The 23,474-nt window shown below is 41.5% G+C and overlaps 1 protein-coding gene across 5 annotated transcripts; it reads right to left on the bottom strand.

The window, feature by feature from the left end:
* Nucleotides 1–978: 978 nt before the first annotated feature.
* AK3 (adenylate kinase 3) lies at nt 979–13,682 on the bottom strand. 5 transcript variants are annotated; one of them, XR_011323299.1, is made up of 6 exons: nt 13,368–13,681; nt 8,963–9,082; nt 5,207–5,379; nt 2,670–2,788; nt 1,808–1,923; nt 979–1,335 (listed from the first exon to the last, which is right to left on the bottom strand). XR_011323299.1 is itself a non-coding variant. In XM_069776806.1 (5 exons), exons 1-5 carry the CDS (start codon nt 13,513–13,515, stop codon nt 1,212–1,214), a joined length of 684 nt encoding a protein of 227 aa, XP_069632907.1. In that variant the 5' UTR covers nt 13,516–13,675; the 3' UTR covers nt 979–1,211. The 5 variants fall into 5 exon arrangements, 4 of the variants coding, with proteins under 4 accessions (XP_069632907.1, XP_009913003.1, XP_069632908.1 ...); XM_069776806.1 differs by lacking the exon at nt 1,808–1,923 and having other exon boundaries at nt 13,368–13,675; XM_009914701.2 differs by lacking the exons at nt 1,808–1,923; nt 13,368–13,681 and adding an exon at nt 10,039–10,150.
* Nucleotides 13,683–23,474: the final 9,792 nt, after the last annotated feature.

A 23,474-nucleotide genomic window follows, 5' to 3' on the forward strand; every position in this document is an offset into this window, starting at 1 on the left:
AAAAGGAGATTGGGATCTGCACTAGTAGGACACAGCTACTTCAGTTGTTGCCTAGATGGAGTTGTTTGTTCCTCACGTTATGCTGATTATTCTTGAAACTCTCAATCTGGTGAGCATAAAAAAGGCCAGGGGAGTTCACTGAAAAATAGCAATGTCTGCATTACCTAGACTGTTAAAAGGTGTGGCCTGTGGAGGTTTGTAACTCCAGTTATCTAGAAAATAAATAAATACAAGAGCTGGTCAGAGAAATGAATTAGTTGTATGAACTGGTGAAAACCAGTCCAATTTCTACAATAAAACTTGCTACAGTAATATGACAATGTTAATATTTTGATCACTGGGAGTCCTGGCACTGGCATCAATGAGCAGGTTTTTTTTTTTTTTCAAAGGTAGTAGAAAAGACACATTCACTAGTCAAGATCATCTAGCTACCAATTTACCAGATTACACTCAATCTGTTCAGTACCTGCTGTCTTTTTACTAATGAAGTCTTACACAGCTGCACAAAGACAGAGGCTTTACCAAATGTGTTGCACATCATTGAAACTCCATTTCTCATGCCTGCAAGATAGCTGCTCTGAGGGCAGAAATATAAACATGGTAATAAGGCCTATCATCCAAGCAAGTGTTAAGGGTAATTTAAGCCCAGCAGAAAGTTCAACTAATATCTCTGCAAGCAAAGCTAAAAGAAGGTGACTGTCTTCCATAAGATCAATCTATATGTATGCCAGTTCTGGTCTGAAATGTCTTTCTACAGAGTGGTGGTCATGGTTCCCACAGCTTCTGGCTGGCCCCAACTAATCACATATTCAAGAAACATGCTTTCATGTCCTTGTCATTGCTTCACACTACATTTCATGAGTGAGTAAATCAATCTTTGTGCTTTGTAATTACGTTGTACTCTGCAATGTGTTTCCTTCACCAGTCAATATTTGCAAACATAAATATTTTCTGAGTAAGAGACATAAGAGTAGCTGCTTTTGTTGAAGTCAGTTACTATATTATAAAAATTAGGTATATTTAATATAAAAAAATACAGCATTAAAGTGAGAACCACAGGCAACAAAGTTTTATCATAATGTAAGTTAATGACAACATTAGACTTGTGATTATTGATCAGTCTGGTGGACTACTTAAGAGAAATCCTTGATTGCTGAATCTCATGTAATCAAGTGTGAGCTATGACAGATGAGCAGAAGTTAGACCTATTTTCACCTGGGAGTGGCAGCATCTTTCTGGCTCACATCTGGCAACTTGGTTTGGAGGAAAGCATAGATATGTGGCCAGATCTTATTGGTTTCTGTTCCAGAGAAGGATTTCAATAACCCTTTTTCCCTAAGGAAGAAAAGGAAGAAAGCATTACAGAAGTCAAATTGTTTAATTGTTCCAAGATCACCACCTCACTTTAAGATTGCCCTGGCAGGAGTGTGTAAACATGCATGTGATTTAACATCTGAGAACAGCTATAACATCGGGAGTGCAGGGTGGATATGCATTACTGTGTTCTTCAAAGAGTGAGCTATTGGCCACATCAGTTCACAAAACTTGACAGCTGTCCACAGAGTACTTAATAACAAACTATGAAGTGTAAAAATAAGAAGCAGCAATGCAATCATATAGCACATGCTATACAGCAGTCATCTAAACAACCGTGAGTAAAGTTACACTTTGAGGATCAAAGAAAGTGCATCAGAGCAAGCAAGTGAACCAGGCACAATCGAGTTATTCTGAATTAATTCTAGTAGCTAGTTATATCTGTGAAGTATGTTGTTATCAATAATAACCATATCTTAGGCCCATGTCCTACTGTGGTGCTTTGAGGCATTTTTCACTTCAGAAAACTATCTAAGTCAGGAAAATCATTGTCAATCCAGAAAAACTCCTTTAAAACTTAACTGCCCCAAAGACAGAGCTTCTAGTCTTCTGCTCAACAGTTTTGGTAGAGCATAATGAAGGGTGGTGAATATGGAGATAGAGGAAGGACAGTCACTTCAGGATGTTGTCAGAGTCTGATTTCTTTGTCTAGGCAAGATAAGACTACAAAACTCTACATGGTGACCTACTATTATCTATATATTAGCACTGTGATATTTGCAGCTTTACATTAAGAGAAACTTTCTGTATAACTTGGGGTCTTAAAAGAACTAATAATTTGTTATTCCACAGTGCAAATGGCAGTATGGTCAAATAGCTACTTATTCCCAAAGAGTCTTGCTAGCTGTGCCCATGACAGTCTCCTGTTCTTAGAACAGCCACTTTCAAATCCTTATTAACAGTTTTTCTGTTGCATATCACTTCTGGACCCCTTGTTAGAAGGCCTTCTACTTACACATCCAGAAGAGAAAATACTGTTCCAAAAAAAGGAACTGTCTCTGTTACCTTACTAACCAGAGCTATGTTGCTCAGAACAGTACTATAATGTATTGAATAATGCATAGTGCTCTTTGTAAAGCCAAATATGGCTGCAGTGAAAGGCTCTTCTGCTAAGCAGGCTTGCGAAGAGGTTTCACGCAACAGTGGAAAACTTACTCATTTTACTGGATTGATTTCTTACTGAGTTGATGAAAGATGCACTGCTGCTCATACCACATTCACTGTTGCAAATCTCTGTAACCGAAGAGATCTGTTCCTCTCTACGCGAATGTGGAAGAATAGATTTTACTACTTACCGATAATATTCTAGAACAGGTTTTGTTTGTGCATCATAAGCCTGCAGCCTCTTGGTAACTGTCTCTGGCTTATCATCATCACGCTGAACAAGTGGCTCTCCAGTAATATCATCAATGCCCTAATTATGGTTAAAAGCAAACACTGGTGTATATTTCTTATTTCTGTTTGTTTTGTGTAATTTTCTTTTTAAATTATGATCAGTTTGCAGTTAGTTAAGGTGTAGATTTCTGCTTATAAAGAGAAAGGCTACTGCCCATATCTTATCTGGATTATAAGAAGCTGACTATCCAGTAAAACAGTCCATCAGTTAAAATTATTTTCTCAGTATTTGCAATGAACATCAGGTCATTAGTAACCTGACTGATTTGTCCTCTGGAACATTTGCTGAATATAGGAAATATGTAGACAAAACCTTCATATATGAGGGAAAACAATATTATTGGTAATATGTTCTTGCATAACAAGAAACAAGCAAGAGACCAACTGGACCTCTGAGAATACTGAAACGGGAAAAGGAGTTAATGGCCCTTTAGTTTTAAGTCACAAAATGGAAGAGTTATCATTTAGCAACAGCCGTACAAAAAATGGCATAAGAGCCAGCTGAAGTTTTCGTAGGCTTCAGTAAACAGAGGTAGGGACCAAATGCGTGAACTATGATAGCTCCTACTTCACTGCACATTGCACCTCCAATTTACTGAAGTGCTTTAAGTGATTACAGAGTTTTAGTTTTTAAGCCTTGAAACCAGCAATGACTGAAGAAATTGCTGACCACTGGCATATCTTATAAAGGACTAGCTAGTGCCATAAAAGTTGGCTCCTTCTTAGGTGCATTGAATCATTGTGCATCTAAGGACAGAATATGACCCACCACAGATACAAGTGACTCTGTGCTCCTTCATACATATTAATTAAATTCTCAAGAATTTTTATTTTCGCTAAAGACAAGTTTAATTTGACATTTGGAGTGGAAACATGAGTGATCTTGCAAGTACAAAGCCAATTAGACCACAAAAATGTTTTCCTTTCCTACTTGCATTCTGGCAGTTTCAGAAAATAAGTAACCGTCAATGTTCAGTAAGCTTCTCTGTTCCAGAAGTTCTTATACTGAACCCAAAACACAGCACTATGCCAGCTACTAGGAAGAAAGTTAACCCTATCCCAGCCGAAACCAGGACAGGAATGTGTGAAGAATATCTGTTCCAGAACATCTGTATCATACCAGAGATGGATTTATATGGTCAAACTTACCTTGTTTACATAATACAATAATTTAAAACACTCAAGTGTTCCTTTCTAGCACCCATGCAGGCAGCCATCCTAATGCCTTCATTGTATCTATCAAGTATTGAGCCTTCAGCCTTGCATTAACTCTAAAGCCATCATCTTTTGGTTCTGTTGAGTAAGTAAACATTTTGCAGGTCTATTAGATAACAGAGACAACTGTATTTCAGCTGTTCAGCTCCATTCCATGATTTCACTTAAAAATTGCAATCTACTTTACATGTTGTGATATGCCTGCTTATTAGCAGAAGGTAGAGTGGAGTGTTCCTAATAGCAAAGCTGTTGTAGCTGAAGTCCACTCTTTGGTAGGTCTGATAATCTGTTGCAGCTTGCCTATGCTCTTCTGCAATTAAAAATAATCATGACTTAAACTACCATATTTTAAACAATACAGTGTTTCCAGTTGCTCACTTCCAGTGCTTAACTGCTATTTCAGCTGGCCTCTTTTCCTGCAACACTGAAGTCCGAAAACTACAAGGCCTGCCATACTTCTGATGTAACTTAGTAGAGCTTCCAGGTGAAATGTGATGCTACAACAGGTATTTAGAGTTAAGGATGAAATACAGCTTAAGTTGAGTTGCACTAAGGCTAATCTGAGTTCCTCAAAAATCTTAAAGTAACAATGTATGATCATTATCTTCAAGTTTACCATTCCTTTCTAGGATATCTCAAGCCATAACCTCTTTGATCTGTTGAGAAGCTTCCCTGATTGGCAAGTTTCTACATCTAATTTTGCAGTATGACAACTGTTCCCTTGAAAGTTCCCTTGAAAATACCCACGCTGGTTAAATATAAACACAGGGAAAGTGTTAAGTGGATTCCTCTGATGATTTGGTGTGCTTCCTAGATAAAAAAAATGAGTCCTCTGGAGGAAGGAAAAGGACACTACATTTTGGACTGTACAGGCTGCAAACTTGCAGAACAGGCTAAGAACACCCCCAACTCCTATGCCAGTGTGCCAGACTGAGAGTATTCCAGATCAGTGAACAGCTTTAACAAGAGTGTATTAAACTCCATGGTGTTTCATTCTGCAGGGGACAAACACGTGTCCATCAGCTGGCGCTTCTACCAGGTCACTAACATACTCTCAGAGGCAGACTGTTACCAGTAAGCTTCTGTGCTTCTAAGAGATGAAATGAGCCTTTTTCTTCTGAGCTACTGTGTTTTGCAACAACATATGCAAACAGTATTTTACTGCAATTACCAAATGCAATGCAACATTTATTTAGTGCCAACACTGACATGTATTGCTTACCTGCACTTTGGGAGGACTGAATTCAAGATTGTAGACTCTGCCACTAGCAGGGTGGATCCAACGTGCTGTGAGCCGACATTTTATGGTCTCAAATGGCACATCTAGGTCAATCACAGTGTCTATTTGACATTCTTTATCCAGGGCTTCTGCCTGAGCAACCGTTCTGGGGAAACCTTTTTAAAGGAAACAACTCCGTAAAAATCCAAAGGCAGAGTTATAGCGAGAATTACCTGGATTCAGTCATTACAGAAAATAATTGCGAGACAGAAAAAAAAAAAAGCATCATCATACTCTAAAGGTTGAAGAGACATCAGATTTTTCCAAATATTTTTCAGTGTGTCATGGCACTTTAACTTGTAAACACCTCCCAGCTTCCATTTCTTCATTTCAGTTGATCATCTTCCCAAAAGTGTAACAAATGCAAAAAGACCCCATACTTATATGCACTACATACTACTATATTGAATAAAAGCACTGTGTACACATTTTGAACAATAAAAGCCACAAGCAGTTCGCTCAGAGGTCTGGAACAACCTAGAAACATTTGTGACAACTCTTACTTCCATAGTTGTGTAAGTCTGGCTTAAGAAGGTGACCATTACAAACCTATTTTATTCAGTTGCAGTAAGCCCAATATATATACCAGAAGCTGTCCAGGATTAATTTTACATAAAACAGTAGCTTTAGAAAGAGTTCTGGAAAGTCTAGTGTATCAAACTATCCTCAGGGACAATGACTGTGAGAACACTTGGGCTGAACAGGAGTCTCCCGCTTCACTTAAAAGACACTGCATTTTGCCCCATGGCTCCAGTAGCGTGCCTTCAAAGGCACATGTTAGTACTAGAGAAATCTAGTGGAACTTAAGGTGGGGTGGGGGGGAACAGGACACACGACAGAGAACAAGAGAACCAAGGTCTCCACAAAGAATTTAAAATGAAAAATTGACCACAAGAACTTCAGCGGTCAAAGGTACTGCAGACCATGCTACTGCACTACTGATTCACTGCAATAATACCTCTACCCACAAAGCTCTTGCAGAGTCTCATGTTCTTCAGTAGCTTGTAATTTTCATCATACTATACAAGTAAACTTCTCCACAAAGGCAAGTACTGATAGATACAAACTTAAGAAAGTCTTCCTTATGTAACATTGGTTTATGAGTCCATTGCCTGAGTAAGGAACTTGCCAAGAACTAGCCTTAAAACAGAAAAAAAAAAAACATTTTATGGTCTTAAGGCTACTGTGTCTTGTCTAACACATCACAAAAGGAAAGAGTTGATTAACTTAGTCCAAGTTCTTGCTTGTGCATCAAGTCCGATGTACCTGGTTTGCATCACAGTTATCAACTGCCCTCATCCTATTTCTCTCACATTCACATTATCTCATGGAAATGCTTTTAAATGTTATGAGCAGAGGGAAAGCCAGGACTCCAGCACTGCTGTTCTTTCTTACTATTGACAAGCCACCACACATCTTAGTTATGCAGCTGGAAAATGAGTTTGCTTTGGGACTCAGTAATGAGAAACTTCCCCAACAAACTAAAGTGCTTTTACGAAAGCATTTCATTGAAACTGAACCAGCATTTGTTGCTGTCGTGGTTTAAACCCAGCCAGCAACTTGGCACCATGCAGCTGCTCACTCCCCCCTCCCAGTGGGATGGAGAGGAGAATTGAAAAAAAAAAAAAAGTAAAACTTGTGGGTTGAGATAAGAATGATTTAATAACTAAAGTAAAATAAAATATAATACTAACAATAATAATAACAACATATAATAGTAATAGTAATGAAAAGAAATATATGAAAAAAAAACCAAAAAACAAAAAATAAGAAAAGACAAGTAATGCACAGTGCAATTGCTCACCACGTGCTGGCTGATGCCTGAGCAGCAATCCGCCCCTCCCGGCCAAGTCCCCCCAGTTTATATACTGAGCATGACGTTCTACGATATGGAATATCCCTTTGGCTAGTTCGGGTCAGTGGTCCTGGCCGTGCTCCATCCCTGCTTCTTGTACATCTGCTTGCTGGCAGAGCATGGAAAACTGAAAAATCCTTAACTTAGATCCTAAGTGCTGCTTAGCAACAACTAAGACATCGGTGTGTTATCAACATTATTCTCACACTAAATCCAAAACACACTGTACCAGCTACTAAGAAGAAAATTAACTATCCCAGCTGAAACCAGGACAGCTGCATACAGTGTTTTCTCGATACCAAAAAAAATAATCTACAAGATGTGATGAGTTATGAAGAATCCAGGGACACAGAGAAAAGTGCCCCAATTATACAGCACATAAATCTAAGCAGATCATACCCACACACATATGACTTGGACTGCTACATCTGCTATGACTCTAGAAGCCAGCCTATCATAAGGCAGTGGAAATGGATATTTGGCTAAGTAAGCATAGAAGAAGCTCAGCAACTCTATTTAGTTTGACCTAGCTGACCTCAGCTGTTTGTTCTGAGTTGCAGTTATCAATCTAAAGACTTTCTGCTTAACATATTTCAACAAAACAGTATTGTTCCTACAGAGCCGATTATGCCAGAGCCATCCCTAGTGTAATTCACTGAGTCTCATTACAAATGCTGATGCCGACAAAATTTCTGCTCCAAAAGTTTAAAGAAGGCAGCATGTTAACAGGCAGCAGAAATTGATTTATTCTCTTACAGCCTCCACACCATCTTCCTGTTAAGAGTTGCCACTGTGCCTAGCTAATACTGCTACACATCCAGATCCAGAAGGCTGGAACTGTGTGTACACAGGACCTGGAACTAAAGAAAAGAAAAAATCTGAGCTCTTTCCCTTATTGGTTAGGTTTCATTGTGCTGTTCACTGTGGAAATTAAGCCTTTGTCCTCACTAAGGAGGAACATAACCATGACTAAAGCCACCAGAACAGATCGCTGTACTAGAAGCAATTATAATAAAGCACTAAGGGACAGAAAGCACTGTGGATTTCTCACTCCCTGTAAATAAAAAGCCACACCAACAACTTTTTAGTTTTATCTACTGAGGCAGGTTGCGACTACATCCAGCCTAGACACTATCTTTGTGCTGTGCATCCAACTGTACTCCCATGGGCTGGGGTAACAAGCCAGTCAGTTCATGAAGACAGTGGCAAATGCATTTTCTTTCTACTGTGAATGTGGAAGCAATGAGCTTACGCTGCAGAATTGCAGAACATTTCACTCTAGAGAACAGAACCAAAGAGCAAATGAAAGATACCTTTTAGAGCACTTAAGCAGTGTTTTTGTTAGTGATTTATTACACACTGCACTGCTGCAGAACTTGCTTTCCATACTTGCCTTGTTGCTGCATCACATACCTACCTTTCTATTTAAAGAATTCCTCAGCCCCATTCTTCAAAGTGTTCCATTCCCCAAGGACTTTAGCAAGAAAAGGCTTTAAAAAAAAGCAACTTCTCATGTGTATTTTAAAGGGGGAATAAAGCATAAGAATTACCACAATTGCCAGTTCTGAAATTTTACTGGAGTGTTGAACTACCCTTTTCAACATGAATTAAACATCCCTGTGAAGCTCTGAAGGTGAGATGCACCCAAAGCATTTTACAGCCAAAGAACCTGGGGCAGACTGGCTGCTGAACGTTTCACAAGCAGCTGGCAACAAATACTGTCCAGTTACTATGACTCAAGGATGGCTACTGGAGTGTAGCTAACCACAAGCGACCAAAGCACTCCAAGCTTTCCAGTGCAGATTTTCTCTCCATATGTAGTAATATCCAATATGCTGACTTACCATCCAACAGCCAGTTGTACCGATCTAGACCTTTTAGCTCATTCAGCATCAGTCGTGTCATGATGTCATCTGGAATAAGCCGCCCTTGATCAATGTAGGACTTGGCAAGGATTCCAACTTCTGTGAAAGTAAAAGGAGTCACATTACACTATCTCTGACCTCCAGCAAGCGGAAAAAAGCCCACAAGCCCTCAAAAAATTTGTTTTGATCGGGATGGCGCAGAACCATAAAGTTGTAAACAAGACAGACAGTATGCTTGCTGAAATTCGAAAACAGATGATCAGGATCTGATCATGCAAATATGCATCAGATTAATTTGATAGGTCTATAGTTCCATGGATGGCAACAGGGTATTCAGCACACCTCTATCCCCACCCACACCCTCTGAATAGTACTAATAAGTATTTGAAGTATTGCGTCTCCAAAACTAAAATCAGGAGAGGCCATTAGGTAAAAGAGTCCTCAAAAGAAGCAATGTAAAGGATAAAAGTTCATTAAGATACCAGCCCTGAGATTTCCTGTCAAGAAAGTTATTTTCTCAGTTTAGTGACTAGTTATTAACTTATGACTTCACTACGAAGAGAAATGCCTTTGGTATTTAAAAGAGCAGTATGCAATGGGACACGCTTGCCAGATAACGTATTTTTACAATTTCTGGAGTTACAGGAGGATGTTTATAGATGTAAACTATTTATGGGAGCACACAGACACTAGTATTTTCCCATGGAACTGACTAACCTTTAATACCAGTTATTTAGCCTACTGGCTCACTAAAATGCCATCCACCAATCACAGTTCTGGATATCACACCATGCTTCTACATGACAGGTGGCAGCATACCGTACTTCACCCAAATCATGGGTATAGCTGGGAAGAAATTAATTTGCTGGGGTTGTGTCCTAGAGCACAAAGTCTCCGTGGCCTTTGTTTATAAAACAATTACCCAATTACGTAAGTCACCCCGAATAGCAGCTAGATTGGTTTTATTATGGATCTGCAGAAGCCCTTACTTGCAGCCAGTTCAGATCTAGGTACAGTAAACTAAACAGAAGAGAAAACGGGATGGACTGACATACCAACACAAGATATAACCACTTTCAGCAGAAAGCAATGAAGAATGCCACTCCCATCACTTGACGCAGGATTGGAATGTGCAATAGTACAGAGGCCCCTTCTCAGACGAGGCAACTGAAAAGCAATAGATGTCCTCAAATAATGCAAAGAGTCGCTTTGGTGCTGAAAAAAAAAGTAAGTAACAAAGGGAAAATTTCTCCTTATTGGACGTTCACATCTAGAGTCAGGCTTTGAAAAGTTTGAAGGCCATTTAGAAATAGGCACTATGCACCTTGGTCACATTTCAAATAATCCTTACAATGTGGAAAAGAGTCAGACTCTGGTCCTGGAGTCCTCAAGCGCATGACAAACTGGAAAGAAGGTGACTGTCTGCCTGGGTACAAAGTGTCTATTCTTTTCCCTACCTCCCTTCTTCGAGGTCAGCAAGTCGTACCTCTTTTACTATTCTAGTGAGTGCACTTTGAACTATGTACCCTGCAAAAGTAGGCTGGGAGGAGGAATAAATTATGTCTAGATAGTTTAATGTGTACTTGATGCTTGGATCTGTTACTGATTTACACTGAAACACTGCTCTAGCCACAATGATCTAAGAATATGTGCAAGGCAAGGTTGACAGAGAACGGTACTAACCATTGGAAAGACAGATGAGCTTTTGGACCCAGAGATGTTTGGAGTATGGCAAGCTGTAAGGTCCTATTATTAGACCAACAGAGCTGGAAACATGCTGCCTGTCTCTATAAACCTCAGGTCCCTCAGAAAGTCACTATTACAGAAGAAAAAATTAGGCACAGCTGTACCCAAATAGTTGTATGTTAGGATGAAAAGTTTGTATACTAGACCATAGCTGCCTTTTTTTTTTTTTTTTTCCCTTTCTTTCCCCCCTTGTTGTTGCAGGTGGGGTTTTGTGAGGTTTTGTTGTTTTTGTTTTGTTCTGGTTTTTTTCAGCTTGGGTCTGAAACCACTACAGGCATGGCAATCTTTGGAATTAAAAGCAACATGGGTTTCCTTCCTGTCTAGGTGATAACAGGTATCCATGTTTCAAGTATTGCAAAAGATTGGCATGTCCTCACCACATTACAGCAAACAAGCTCTAGCCACATTCAGACAACAGGTTGCTTAGCACTAGAGAGGTGGTCACAGACTGTCCACTCTCCAAAGCAGCAGAATGTGGTAGTAAATGCAAATTGCTTAGGGCGCTCACATGTTCAACAGGACTCTTCAACAGACAAAGTCCATTTTCACAAGACAGCAAATGCCAAAAATGGCACCATGTAACTGTTGTTAGTTATATTTAATTTTTCAAGTGTTTTAACTGCCCAACTTAGCCTAACACAGTTCCCAAAGAATTTGGAATTGCAGGACTCTTCTATGATAATCAAAACTTACAAACTCTTTGCCTCAACTAAACTTGTCAAAGCTCTGCGAGTTGCCTCTCAGTCTCTCTCCCTCCTTCAGCGTACTACGCACCCCTGCTACCTTGGTGTTGATCTCAATCCTTTGGAGACCATTTCTGCAATGAGTGACTCACTTTCAATAAAATTAACAGAACTTCATCTGGGTTAATTAGTGAATGAAAAACTCTGTAGCAGATTCCTATAACTTCTACGCTAGCTAATTCAGAGCAAACCTCATCATCTCTTACACCCTCCACTGGCTTCTCTCCTCACATTCAAGGTTTAACGCATCTGTTACACTTTCATTTCACATCTTGGTTCTCCTTCACATTCTTTCATCTGTCCAACCCACCTAGAACACTTTTGCCATATCACTTTTCTTTCCACTACTTCATGGCTGCCTCCTTAAATCAAGCAATGGGGTATTTCCACTTGCAATTTCCTCTTCTCAGGCACCCTTCAGCTTGATTTTGGTGGTCTTTGATCTTGCTTCCGAGACATATTGAAAACAGCACAAAACCTGAAGTAGTTAGTAAATAACCTATTTCCTTAATCTTCTGCAACACCTTTCTTTCTCACTAGGTCTTAACTTACACTGAAAGTTCTTAACAGCAACAATTTTGGTTTTGTGACACTTTGTAAATAAAAATTTACGCTTGTGCAATCAGACAGGAAAAGCATGAATGTGATCAGATATGCCTGCACAGGTGGTGCTCTAGCAAATATTTAACTTGTAGTTATCAACTGTAGTAAAGTCAGTCAACTAAGCCAAAGTCATTGTTCTTCGAGAGCAAACAGAATTTGTGTGAAAAGAGATGTGGAAATCACATCACATCACAACTGATTTCATAATACCAATAATTTTTCAATTTCAAACATGCTTATAAGCCTCCAAAACCTAGCTTTGGTTACCTAGCCACAACATTGCAGAAATACTTGCAGTCCTCTGCAGCTTCAAAGTGCTGAAAATAACAATACCCTCACTTCATCACATGCAACCTGAAATGGTTCTTACAAGGTTTTCGACCCCACCGTGAAGAAAAGCAGATGCGGCAGTCAGGAGGGGACCTTCCATCATCGCAAAAACCCACCAGAGGGGTTGTGGCATCTCAACAGAGAGCCAGAGGTCAAGTTACGACCATACAGTAAATATAACACACATCATTACCTAATACAAGCAACTCTGTATGCAAACACAGACCATGCTGAAACCTAAGCACAGTATGAACTTGTTGTAGGGTAATAATAATTGAAAAAGCACAAGGTAAGCAGTTTGAAAATCTTGCCCCTTGTTTTTGGAAAGCAGCACTACAGTTATGCCTGCCAGTTCCAGAAGAGGCCTTCTAATTTTGGAACAGCTGGTAACTCTAGGTGCCTCTACTTCTAGTCATCTCATGGAGATCTGAAAAAGCCTGATTGCCCAGAACCCCTCCCGTTGCCCCGCCTGTTAAAAACATGAATATTTTTCCCTTTCAAGAGAGGAGTTAAGGATTAGGTGTGTGTTACAAAACAAGGAAAACGCCCGGAAAAAAAAACCACCACAAAACAAAACAAAAAAACCAAACCAAAAACAGATAAGCCCGGTTCACGCTTACAAAGAGGATGCCAAGTGACAGCTTTTTAGAGGATCCTCGGCTGCAGCCTCGAGGCCCATCTCGGTGGCCTCTGGCCTCCTGGTAGAGCTGCCGTGAAGGCGCCCAGCCTCCGGGGCGGGGAGCACATATTGGTGGGACTGGGAAGCAGCAAGGCCCCCAGGGACTTCCCGGACGGGGAGGGGAAGGACCGGCGGAGCGGAAGGACCGGCGTGGGGCCGGTTCCTGCGTGGGCCGGGGGGTGGTGGGGGGGGCGGCGGGGACGATCCGGGGCGGGCGGCCGCCCGCCCCGGATCGTCCCCGCCGCCCCCCCACCCCCCACCCCGCGCCCCGAATCGTTCCCACCTGTCTTCTTCTGCATGTTGTCCCTCAGGAGGTCGCCGCTGGAGAGGTGCTTCATCCCGAAATGTTTGATAATCCGAGAAGAGACGGTGCCTTTCCCGGAACCCGGTGGCCCCATGATGACGACGCGCAGCAGCGGCGGCACCACCATGCTGCTGCGGCTGCTGTTCCTGCGGGCAGGGGACGGGCAGGGGACTGGGGAGGAGCACCGCCTCGGCCGCCTTCCGTAGGAGCGGGTAGGGGGAGGAGGAAGACGGCGGAGGAGGTTGGAGCCGAGGCCGGTCCTCCCGGGGAGAACCAGTGGCAGCTTTTCTGGCTGTCAGTCAGGGGCAGGAAGGGAAGATCCTTTACGTAAAAGCACCGGGGGGGGGGGGGGGGGAGGATAATAGGCAAATCGCATTTTAGAAGGTAAAGCATCGTAGGGTGTCACTGCCCTAACTGGCCCTGACCAACCTCCCCGCAGCCCTTCTGCCCAGGAGCCCCATTTCGGCTGCCCCCGGAGCCCTCAGTCCCTGCCCCAGCCGGTTCCCAGTCTCCCTCCGGAGCTGTCGTGAGGGTTTCCCAGACTGAGGGGACAGGCGGGTCGCTGCCTGGCTCTCACCTGACGACTGCTGGGCTGCTGACACATGCTGTCCTGGAGATACGCTGGTGGGTCTCGACCACGGTGAGCTGGAAGGGCTGCAGTGAAAAAGTGATCTCTCAGAAAGCAGGGCTAAACCCAAAACATGAATGAAATTCAGCTTTCCACTTTAAAACCTTTTTTTAATTTCAATGGTTTTACAAGAGGCTTGCAACAGCAACAAGAAAACAGACAAATGGACGTATGGTACTTAACAACAGTATGAAAACAGGAATATAGCTCAAAAGCTGCCTAGCCGACAAAATAAATCACCTTAACAATTAAGTAGGAAGGCACTGGCTTAGCATGGAAATCTTAGTATGAGCATAAATCTTACTACACTGAGCAATGTGAACCTCCATAACTGAACACAGTAATACCTTTATTCTAAATGCAGTAGGACAGGAAGAATGAAACATTCAGGGCTTCATGGATATTCCCAGGGCAACATCTCAGTCTGCCAAAATAGCACAGTCTTAAACAAAATTTGGCAGCAAAAAGCCCTTTAAATGTTAGAAGACATACTGTTCGTTTTAAGCTCCACACTTCACAGACTTCTGAAAGGTGGAAGTCCACAAAATGTGTAGAGAACATCTGAGTGTCCCTAAAGCAAACCTGTGGAAAAATGGAAGATTATATGAAATAAATATGCAACAAATAACTAGATTTGTCAGAGAGATCATTAACCCTTATCTCCAAAGACACCATGTATAAAAAGCAGAAATAATTTATCTGCCTGTTAAAGAGGGAACCTGAGGTTCAGCCTCTCCACATGCACTGTTGAGCAGCTCGGAAAAACTCTGCAGAGGACTGCTAAAATAATCCCACTGTTGAAGACTACTTAAAAACCTGGCTGAGCTTCATAAAGGATATGCAAAGAAGGGGTAGAAGTGGATAGAAAGGCACTTGTCTCTCACACTCACACACTCTTACTGGCCTTTGAAGAACAAAAGTGGGTACTTATAAAAAATTATGTAGTAAAATAAATGATCGTTCCCCTCCCTTGGCTATCTTTGCCAGACTCCAAACCTTGTCCTAGTGGTTTTCTGCAACAGTTGTGACATATTCAGAAGTGGAAAGCGAAATCATGGGAGGGTATGTAGTACTGAAATAGGTCATTGGTTCATTAGTTCATATACAATGTTTTACACAGCTATTCTGTATTTAAAAACATGCATGTGAGTTTTTTCTGCAGCCATAATTTTGATGTTTGGAACATGACATTCGACTACCTTTGTTCAGACTTAATTATTCATATCTTAGCACAGTAACCAATATTTAATTAATACAACTTGCATTGTATTCTGAATTAACCTGTTTCTGCTTACTGACCAGATGCCTTATTCACACATATAACATCCTGACTCTTGCTCAGTGAGCTGAAGTTGCCCTCATGGTGGCTGAATAGTAATCGAAATCTTGTTTCAAACAAGTCCAAATGTTCTTTCTGATAGAGAGCCTTTCAGATTTCTCACCATTTTTTCAAGCATAAGAAATTCTTTGAAGAGGCTTGTTAAGACTTATGTTGTCAAAAGAGTTCCTGGCATGTCTTCTCCTTAGAGATCTAAATCCTTTCTTTTGAGTTTGATACAGAATTCCTTTAGTACTGTCAGCTAACTACTTCCTAAGTGTTCTATTTTATACCAAAGTGGTTTCTTACATGAGAAAGAAGTTAGAGTATTATACTGACTTTGGTAGGGCATCTGACATGGTCTCCCACATAATTTTTGTACTTTACCTGGGTGGATGGGCAGACAATTAGATGGGTGACGAACTGGCTGGAGTCAAGGTCACAGTGTAGCGGTTAAAGTTTTGTACCCTACCCAGAAGTTGTAGTTTGTTAGGGTCTACCCTGGGACCTTGTCCTGTGTAGTATCTGTACATAACCCCAGGGAGGAGACAGAGTGCACCCTCGTCAGCTTTGCAGGTAACGCCAAACCATGAGACCTTAGTGGACAGGCCCAAGGGCAGAGCTGCAGTTCAGCAGGATCAGGTGGGGAAACGGGCCAAGCAGGAACCTGAAGAAATTTGACAAAAAGGCAGGTGCAAAGTCCTGCACCCAGGACACACTAACTACTTGCAACAGGCTAGGACTGACCAGTGAGGTAGCAGCTCTGCTGAAAAAGCCTGGGAGGCACTGGTGGACAGCAAGCTAAGCACAACCCAGCACGTGCCATGGCAGCAAAGAAGGCCAGTAACATCCTGGGCTATACTAACAGGAGGGTAGCCACTACATCAGGGGAAACAATTATCCCCCTTTATTAGTCACTCCATAGACTGCAGACACATATTTAGCTAATGGTCGCAAGAGCATTCCAGATGCCTTTAGAAAACCTTGAACAGAATAAACAAGAAGACAAAAAAAAAAAAGATGCCAATTAGAAGAACACAGGTGCACTTTCCACAATAAAGGGAACTTGGCACAAAGAACCTCAATTCGGCAGTTTATCTTGACCAATTAGACTGAGACAAGTTTCACATGTTTTAGCTGGTATAACCAATTATGTCCTATGTTTATGCACGTGTACAGAGTTAGTATAACCAATTATATCTTATGTTTATGCGCGTGTACAGTGACTTTGCAGAATATGTGACTATAAGTATGTGTGTGCGTTAGCAATAAAGGGTCGTCTGTTGTCTGCTTTCAACTTTACAGGCGTCCGTCTACTTCAGTCTCCTCAGTAGACCACATCTGATTACTGTGACCAGTGTTGGGCCCTCCAGTACAAGACAGACATTGATTAGCTGGAGCAGGTTTAGCAGAAGTGACTAAGATGGTCGGGGGCTGGAGAAGAGGCACTGCCAGAGGCTGAGGGAACCATGCTTGTTCAGCCTGGAGAGGAGAAGGGTTCAGGGGTATCTAACAACAGCATTCTAACACCTACAGGGAGGTTACTGAGAAGGCAGGTGTCGCGTCCCAAAGTTGGAGCAACTCAGGTTCGTGGATTTCCTTTGTCAGAATTAAGGTGAAACGACACCAGGGGAGTTCAAACAACAATCAACATTTATTCAACCTAGCTAACTTTGTCCAAGTACACATGAACTTGTTAATATGAACCTTGCAACATGTCATTAAGCCTCTGTTTGAGAAGAGGAGGAAAGTACAGAAAAATGAAATGGAAAAAGGAACATGAAATGTATCAGAAGGAGAGCCCTCCTGTTGAGTCACGAGGTTCAGAGCAGACGCCCTTGCTTTCTGGACTCCTTCTCAAAGAGGAGCTCAGGAGCGGCTAGGTCCACTCCTAGTCTCAGACTTGGTCAACGGTTTATGTTTAAAAGGATGACGTGTAGGGACTGTGGAAAAGAGAGAAGGAAAAGAGAGAGAGAGAGAATGAGAGAAAAAAGAAAGAGAGAAGAGAAGGGTTTCACCAGTCCTGGGTCCAGCGTTGGTCCAGCCAGTGTAGAGATCCAGTTCCGGAGGGTGCGCACTGAGGACTCGTTCTCTCCTCTTTTATAGTGTGTTAGCTGATGATCTCAACATGCGCAGTTCCTACACCTGGGGTTCACTGGAATCGGTAGCTTGCGGGGGGGGGTGTTCATTGTGGAGTTGCGTCTCTTTTCCTGCTGGTATGACCACTTAAGATAGAAGCACAGTCCCAACTTCCATGGGGCCTTCTTCCTCCAGGAAGGCATAAATTTTGTTCCTTCTCCTGGTCACTTAAGATAAGGAACTGGGGCCTTGGAGAAGTGCGTTCCCACCCTCCGTGGGGCCCTCTCCTCTGTCCACATTGTCCTGTTCACAAAACTCCAGCATTTTTACAGAGGCCGTTTTGTCCACCAAAGCTCTTTTAGTGGATGTTTGAGACATTTGAATTTGTCAGACCGTCACAGCAGGGTCAGGCTCTTTACTAAGGTGTGTGGCAGCACTCGTGCAGTCAGGCAGTGGAGCCAAAGTAGTAGGAGTCTCAGCCCTTCGAGGTTTTTTAAGACCCAGCTGGATAAAGCCCTGAGCAGCCCAGTCTGACCCTGATTTGGGCCACAGGTTGGACTAGAGATCTGGATCCCACCCTGAATTAGGATGTGACGCTGTATTTTTTAAACAAGCTACCCCATTCATCAGCCTTAAAAAAAAAAAGGCAGCAAGTGCTTATCCAATGAAGGCTGGCATACATACACAATATAGTTGGAAATTCTCCCTCAAAAATGTATACCATCAAAAACATTTGAGAGTAAAATTTTTCTTTTTTAATTAGATATAGGTTGAAATATGTAGTGTGAAATGTTAGCTTTGTTTGCCTTATAATTAAAGTTGCAAATCCATGACTTTTTACAAACCAAACCTGTACAGGTGTGATTCTTTATTTAGATTTAAGTAATGTTTTATGCTTTGCAAAGAGGGATATGACAGTATCACTTTTGTGGTGTCATTCCTACCTTTATTAAACAGTCTAATGCATTATTCTTCCCAGAATTGCTGAGTACAGCAAATAAACACATCCGTAACAGGGGTTGTCCCAAAACTCTAAGTTTCCTAGGAAATGTATGTTCTTGAGACAGAACTTTACTGTCTGTACACCAAGCTTGTTACACTCAAAACCTTATTTACGACAAAGATGAAATACACCTTATTTATAAAGTAAAAAAATTTATTGTTAGCATAATTGAAATCTTAACAGCGTCATTCAAGAATTATTATTAATCCAGATGTAATTATTACAAAACAAGAAAGGATATGTCTATGCTGAAAAGTTTCAATAATAACAATAGTACAGTTAAAATTGGTCCAACACACTTATTAGTTTCTACCGTTCTCCCAGTGTTGTGTTCACCCTTCTCCCCTCCTTCCCTAGACCCCAAGGTCAATGGTTTCATTCAGGTGTTACAGTGAGCGATCAGCATCTGGAGTCCTCCACCAGGAGGAACAGGATGTTCATGTTGATGGTTTCTTCTTCCTCCCTCTAGAGTCCACTTGGAGTTATTTTTGTATGCTTGCTAACGCACTTTCACACCCTGCTCTTTCTTCACTAGTCTGCAGCTCCACATTACATCTGAGTTTACTATATACAGTGCCTTCCACATACATTATTAGATAGTTTCTTTGTCTTCTTTGCTACCCCTAAAAACAGTTGTGTCCAGCTCATGTCTGCATTTCTCTAACTGACCACTGGTGAATTGTTTGTAGCTGTGAGGTCTCCAATGCCAACCCTGTGCTCCATCTCTTAGCCTATGTATGCTGTATCCCATGTCTCCACAACTCAAGGCTCTGGTATTGTATGAGACCTGCATTTCTCTACATTATCTCATCATATTAGAGTCATAAATGTCATTCTACACTGTAACTGCCTGTTACTATTACCTATTTAAAACTATCATTGTAGCATGTAAAGATAAAAAAGAAAAATAAATTAGCCATAGAAAACTCATAAAGTGGAGAAACTACTGTCACAGTTAAATGAAGCAAAGCAAAGCTGCAAGCAGGCCAAAAAATGTTCAGACAGAGCAAGTCTGACAAGCTTCAGTCCTGAGGCCTTGGAAATCCGGTACAATGCTTATGGCCTGTTATAAGCAATGACGATACTTTATTATAGGGTGTCCTGGGTTCAGCTGGGATAGAGTTAATTTTTTTTTTTACAGGAACCTGGGAGGTGGGGGGCATAGCCGGGGCAGCTGACCTGAACTGGCCAAGGAGCTATTCCATACCATGTGACATCATGCTCAGTATATAATTGGGGAGCGGGCCAGGGGGTGGGCTCTTCTTTTCGGTGGGGGAAGTGGCAGAGCGTCGGGTCCCGGGTGGTGAGCAGTTGCACTGTGCATCACTCTTTTTGTATACTTTTTTCATTAGTACCGTTGTTGTTGTTGCAATTTCTTTGTGTTGTTCCAGTAAACTGCCTTTATCTCAACCCTCGAGGTTCCAGGTTTTTTTTCCTCTCCTCCGTCTTCCCCCTATCCCACCGGAGGGGGGCGGGAGGAGTGAGCGAGCGGCCGCGTGGTCCTTTGTTACCGGCTGGGCTGAAACCACGACACAGGGCTACATAGTTAAAAGTAGATAGTGACCAAATACAGTATTTTAGTTGTTTGCAAAACATTTCTGTCTTCCCAGTCTTTCTTCTGAGATATATTTATAGTCTCTAATGAAGGAGTCCTGCTTTAATCCTATAAAAATCATCACAGATTGTTTAGGTATCCCTTGAAATAGAGCTGATAGGAAAATACAGTTAAAGTAAAGCAGAGGTTACATAGCTGTGTTTTGTGAAAACACTTGGGAGATCTGTGAACCAACAGAAATTTAGAAAACAGCGTCATCTTTCTGGACACTTGGAGGCCTCATACATTAGCAGAAAGCAGAGCTATCAGAAATTTCTGTAGTGGCCTTTTCTGTATTATTTATCTTGGTAAGCAATTAAAATAACAGGAGACTGTCATGTTCCCCAACCATTACTTTCATGAAAATAAACGTCTTTCCCAAGTATTAACGGCAAGCCAGTAACAGCTTTACATTATAAGATTAAATTGTAAGGACTGTCCAGATCAGGACATTTACACATCTATGACCTGCCATTCAGCCTCTCTGTGGCACCTCTGGGCAGTTAATAAAAATCTTTGTCCTGACTCCAGAAATCCTTGAACTTTTAGGACAATAAGCTACCAGCAGTCCAAGGGGAAGGAAATCCCTCTTCTGTGTCATTAGATCCTTTTATGACAGATACAGCTCTCATTACAGATATACTTACATTATACGAGCCGATTAGTGCTTTTCGGTCTACCTGCCAGTGATTGTTTTCAGAAGTATCTTACCTCAGTTACATGAGGACATTCTGGCTGCCAGTGAAGTGAGTCAGTTTTGAGGAAGACTGTTTTCCCGATTTTGTTTTCACATGCCTTGACATGAAACAGATACTTGCAAATTGTTAACAGATGATAGTAAGTCATTGGAAGCTACAGCAAAAGGATGAGAATGGCAGAACTAAAAATACATGTATAGCAGAGTAGAGGAGTACACAAAGGAAGAGAAATGAACCAAAGCAAACGGTTCATTTGAACTAGACGTCCGAGACTAGGCATTTTCTGTGCAAATCAAAGGGTTCACTGATACAGAGTTCAGACAATGCAGTGGAAAACTTCCATAGCTCCAGTAGCAGCACCTGGAAGCATTTTACATAGCTGTCTTCACAGAGGAAGACCCTCTTGATTTCAGTGGAGGCGTCCATCCTCTATCACATCCCATAATCCACAACCTCATAGCAAACTGTTCTTTAACTAGTATCCTGTAATTATGTCTAAAAGGCCTGTGAATGAAAGAAATTAAAAGAGACAAAATTGTTCCCTGAAAATAGGGAACAGAAAGTGTCAGACTTCTTTTCCATTAAATATCATCATGAATTTGCCACTGTTTGCTCTGGAATTCCAAAATACCCTCCAAAATCTGAAACCCAAAGGAATTGTGCAGAGATTTGGCTGAATTTAATTGTTTGCAAGCAGGAAAACAAACCATCAATTTATCAAGAATGTTTTAAGAATTTTTGTGCAGAGAAGTTTGGACATAGATTTGTTAGGTGGGAGGGGATATGATGAGATATGTGTGTTTTTTACCTTCCTCCCTCCTACAGTTTTCCCGTAGTTCTGCTCAGTGCATCACAGAACAGAATCTCAGCTGCATGAGACACTCTCTTTTCTGTCATATCATACTTCAAGGCTGCAGTTGGCAACAAAAGTCTCACACACAGAAAGCTGTATTCCTTTGATTTCTCAAAAATGTGACAAAAAACTCTTTTTCTAATAATACAGATGTGTTCCTCTGTACATGAATAGCTCTACACATTTTTGCCCTTATCTTAGGAATCTTGGGCATTGCGTACATGAGCTAAGGCTGTATTCCAGCTGTCATTTTTGGTCCTTGTTTTTCACAAATTTCTAAGCCTACTTCCTTTAAGAAACTTCCTCATGCTTTGTTTCAGCACAGATGTGTTCTTTTGATTTGGATATATAATTTTTCTGGTTTTGATATTTTGCCTTTGCACCTGGGTTGGGGAAGTCCCCAGTATTGGTACAGACTAGGTTGTGAATGGATTGAGCGGAGAAGAACTTGGGGATACTGATATATAAAAAATTAAACATGAGCCAGAAATTTGTGCTTGCAGCCCAGAAAGCCAACCGTATCCTGGGCTGGATCAAAAGAATCATGGCCAGCAGGTCAAGGAAGGTGATTGTCACCCTCTACTCCACTCTTGTGAAATCCCAGCTGGAGTACTGCATCTAGCTCAGGAGTCTCCAGCAAAATAAGGACATGAACCTGTTGGAGTGGGTCCAGAGGAGGGCCACAAAAATGATCAAGGGGCTGGAACACCTCTCCTGTGAGGACAGGCTGAGAGAGTTGGGGTTGTTCAGCCTGGAGAAGAGAAGGCTCTGGGGGGAGACCTTATAGCACCCTTTCAACACTTAAAGGGGGCCTACAGGAAAGATGAGGAGGGACTATTTAACAGGGCCTGTAGTGACAGGACAAGGGGCAACAGTTTTAAACTGAAAGAAGGTAGATTTAGATTAGACATTAGGAAAAAATTCTTTACTGTGGCAGTGGTGAGGCACTGCAACAGGTTGCCCAGAGAAGCTGTGGATGCCCTGTACCTGGAAGTGTTCCAGGCAAGGTTGGATGGGGGTTTGAGCAACCCGGTCTAGTGGGAGGTGTCCCTGCCCATGGCAGGGGAGTTGGAACTAAATGATCTTTAAAGGTCCCTTCCAACCTAAAACATTCTGTGATTCTATGAAATATTTCAAGATCCGAAAATAAAACTGAAAAACAGCAACCAAGGCTTGGAGCTATAACAAAGATGATGTTCAGCATTTGGAAGAAGAAGGATTAGTTTTACGTTTAAATCTGATTTGAAGTTACCTTTTTGTCATAACGGAAACTCTTAAATTTGGTTTCCTGCTTTTTTGAAAAATCTGCAAATTTTTGCCTTGTTGTTTCTTGAATTCATGAAGACCAGCTTCCTGCTTTGTTGCTTTGATCATAGTTCTTTTCTTAACAGGGCTGGATTCTTCACTTGCATCACCTCATCCAAAATTGAATTTTTCTTCTTTATGTAAACTCAGAGCAATCTCCCTTCATTTTATTGTCAGGCCCTTTTTTTCCAAAGGATCTACATGCTAATGACTGGTAGTCTACTGCATGTATCTATTGAATTTTTTAATTCACAACAACCATACATGGCAGGAGCAGTGCTAAGATGGCATGCAATTCCCAAAACTGCTGTTATGTAGACAAGAGAAGGTTCTTAACACTTGTGATCCTCAGAGCTTCATAGAGACCATATAGGAAGATCTTTGGTCAGGGTTAGCTGTCATGAGACCAGAATGATCCACGTTTATCGGCTCTAAATAGTTGATTAAAAAGTGAACGAGAACATATATTATTAGTGGTTAGATTGGGGCAGGTTAAAATAAATAATCCTAATAAGTTTCATTTTATTTCTGAAACATGACCAGGCAGCATTGATGCTCTTGTTTACATGCAGTGCATTTGGAGAGAGAGGAGAGAAATAAAAATATCA

The sequence above is a fragment of the Haliaeetus albicilla genome, chromosome Z (assembly GCF_947461875.1).
Source record: "Haliaeetus albicilla chromosome Z, bHalAlb1.1, whole genome shotgun sequence".
NCBI classification, from domain to species: domain Eukaryota; kingdom Metazoa; phylum Chordata; class Aves; order Accipitriformes; family Accipitridae; genus Haliaeetus; species Haliaeetus albicilla.

Coding starts and splice junctions, on each gene's coding strand:
- AK3 (XM_069776806.1), bottom strand. CDS start 13,515: ATGGTGGTGCCGCCGCTGCTGCGCGTCGTCATCATGGGGCCACCGGGT. Junction 5,380..8,962: donor GTACAACTGGCTGTTGGATG/GTAAGTCAGCAT, acceptor TCCTTTAAAAAG/GTTTCCCCAGAACGGTTGCT. Junction 2,789..5,206: donor TCAGTCCTCCCAAAGTGCAG/GTAAGCAATACA, acceptor AACCATAATTAG/GGCATTGATGATATTACTGG.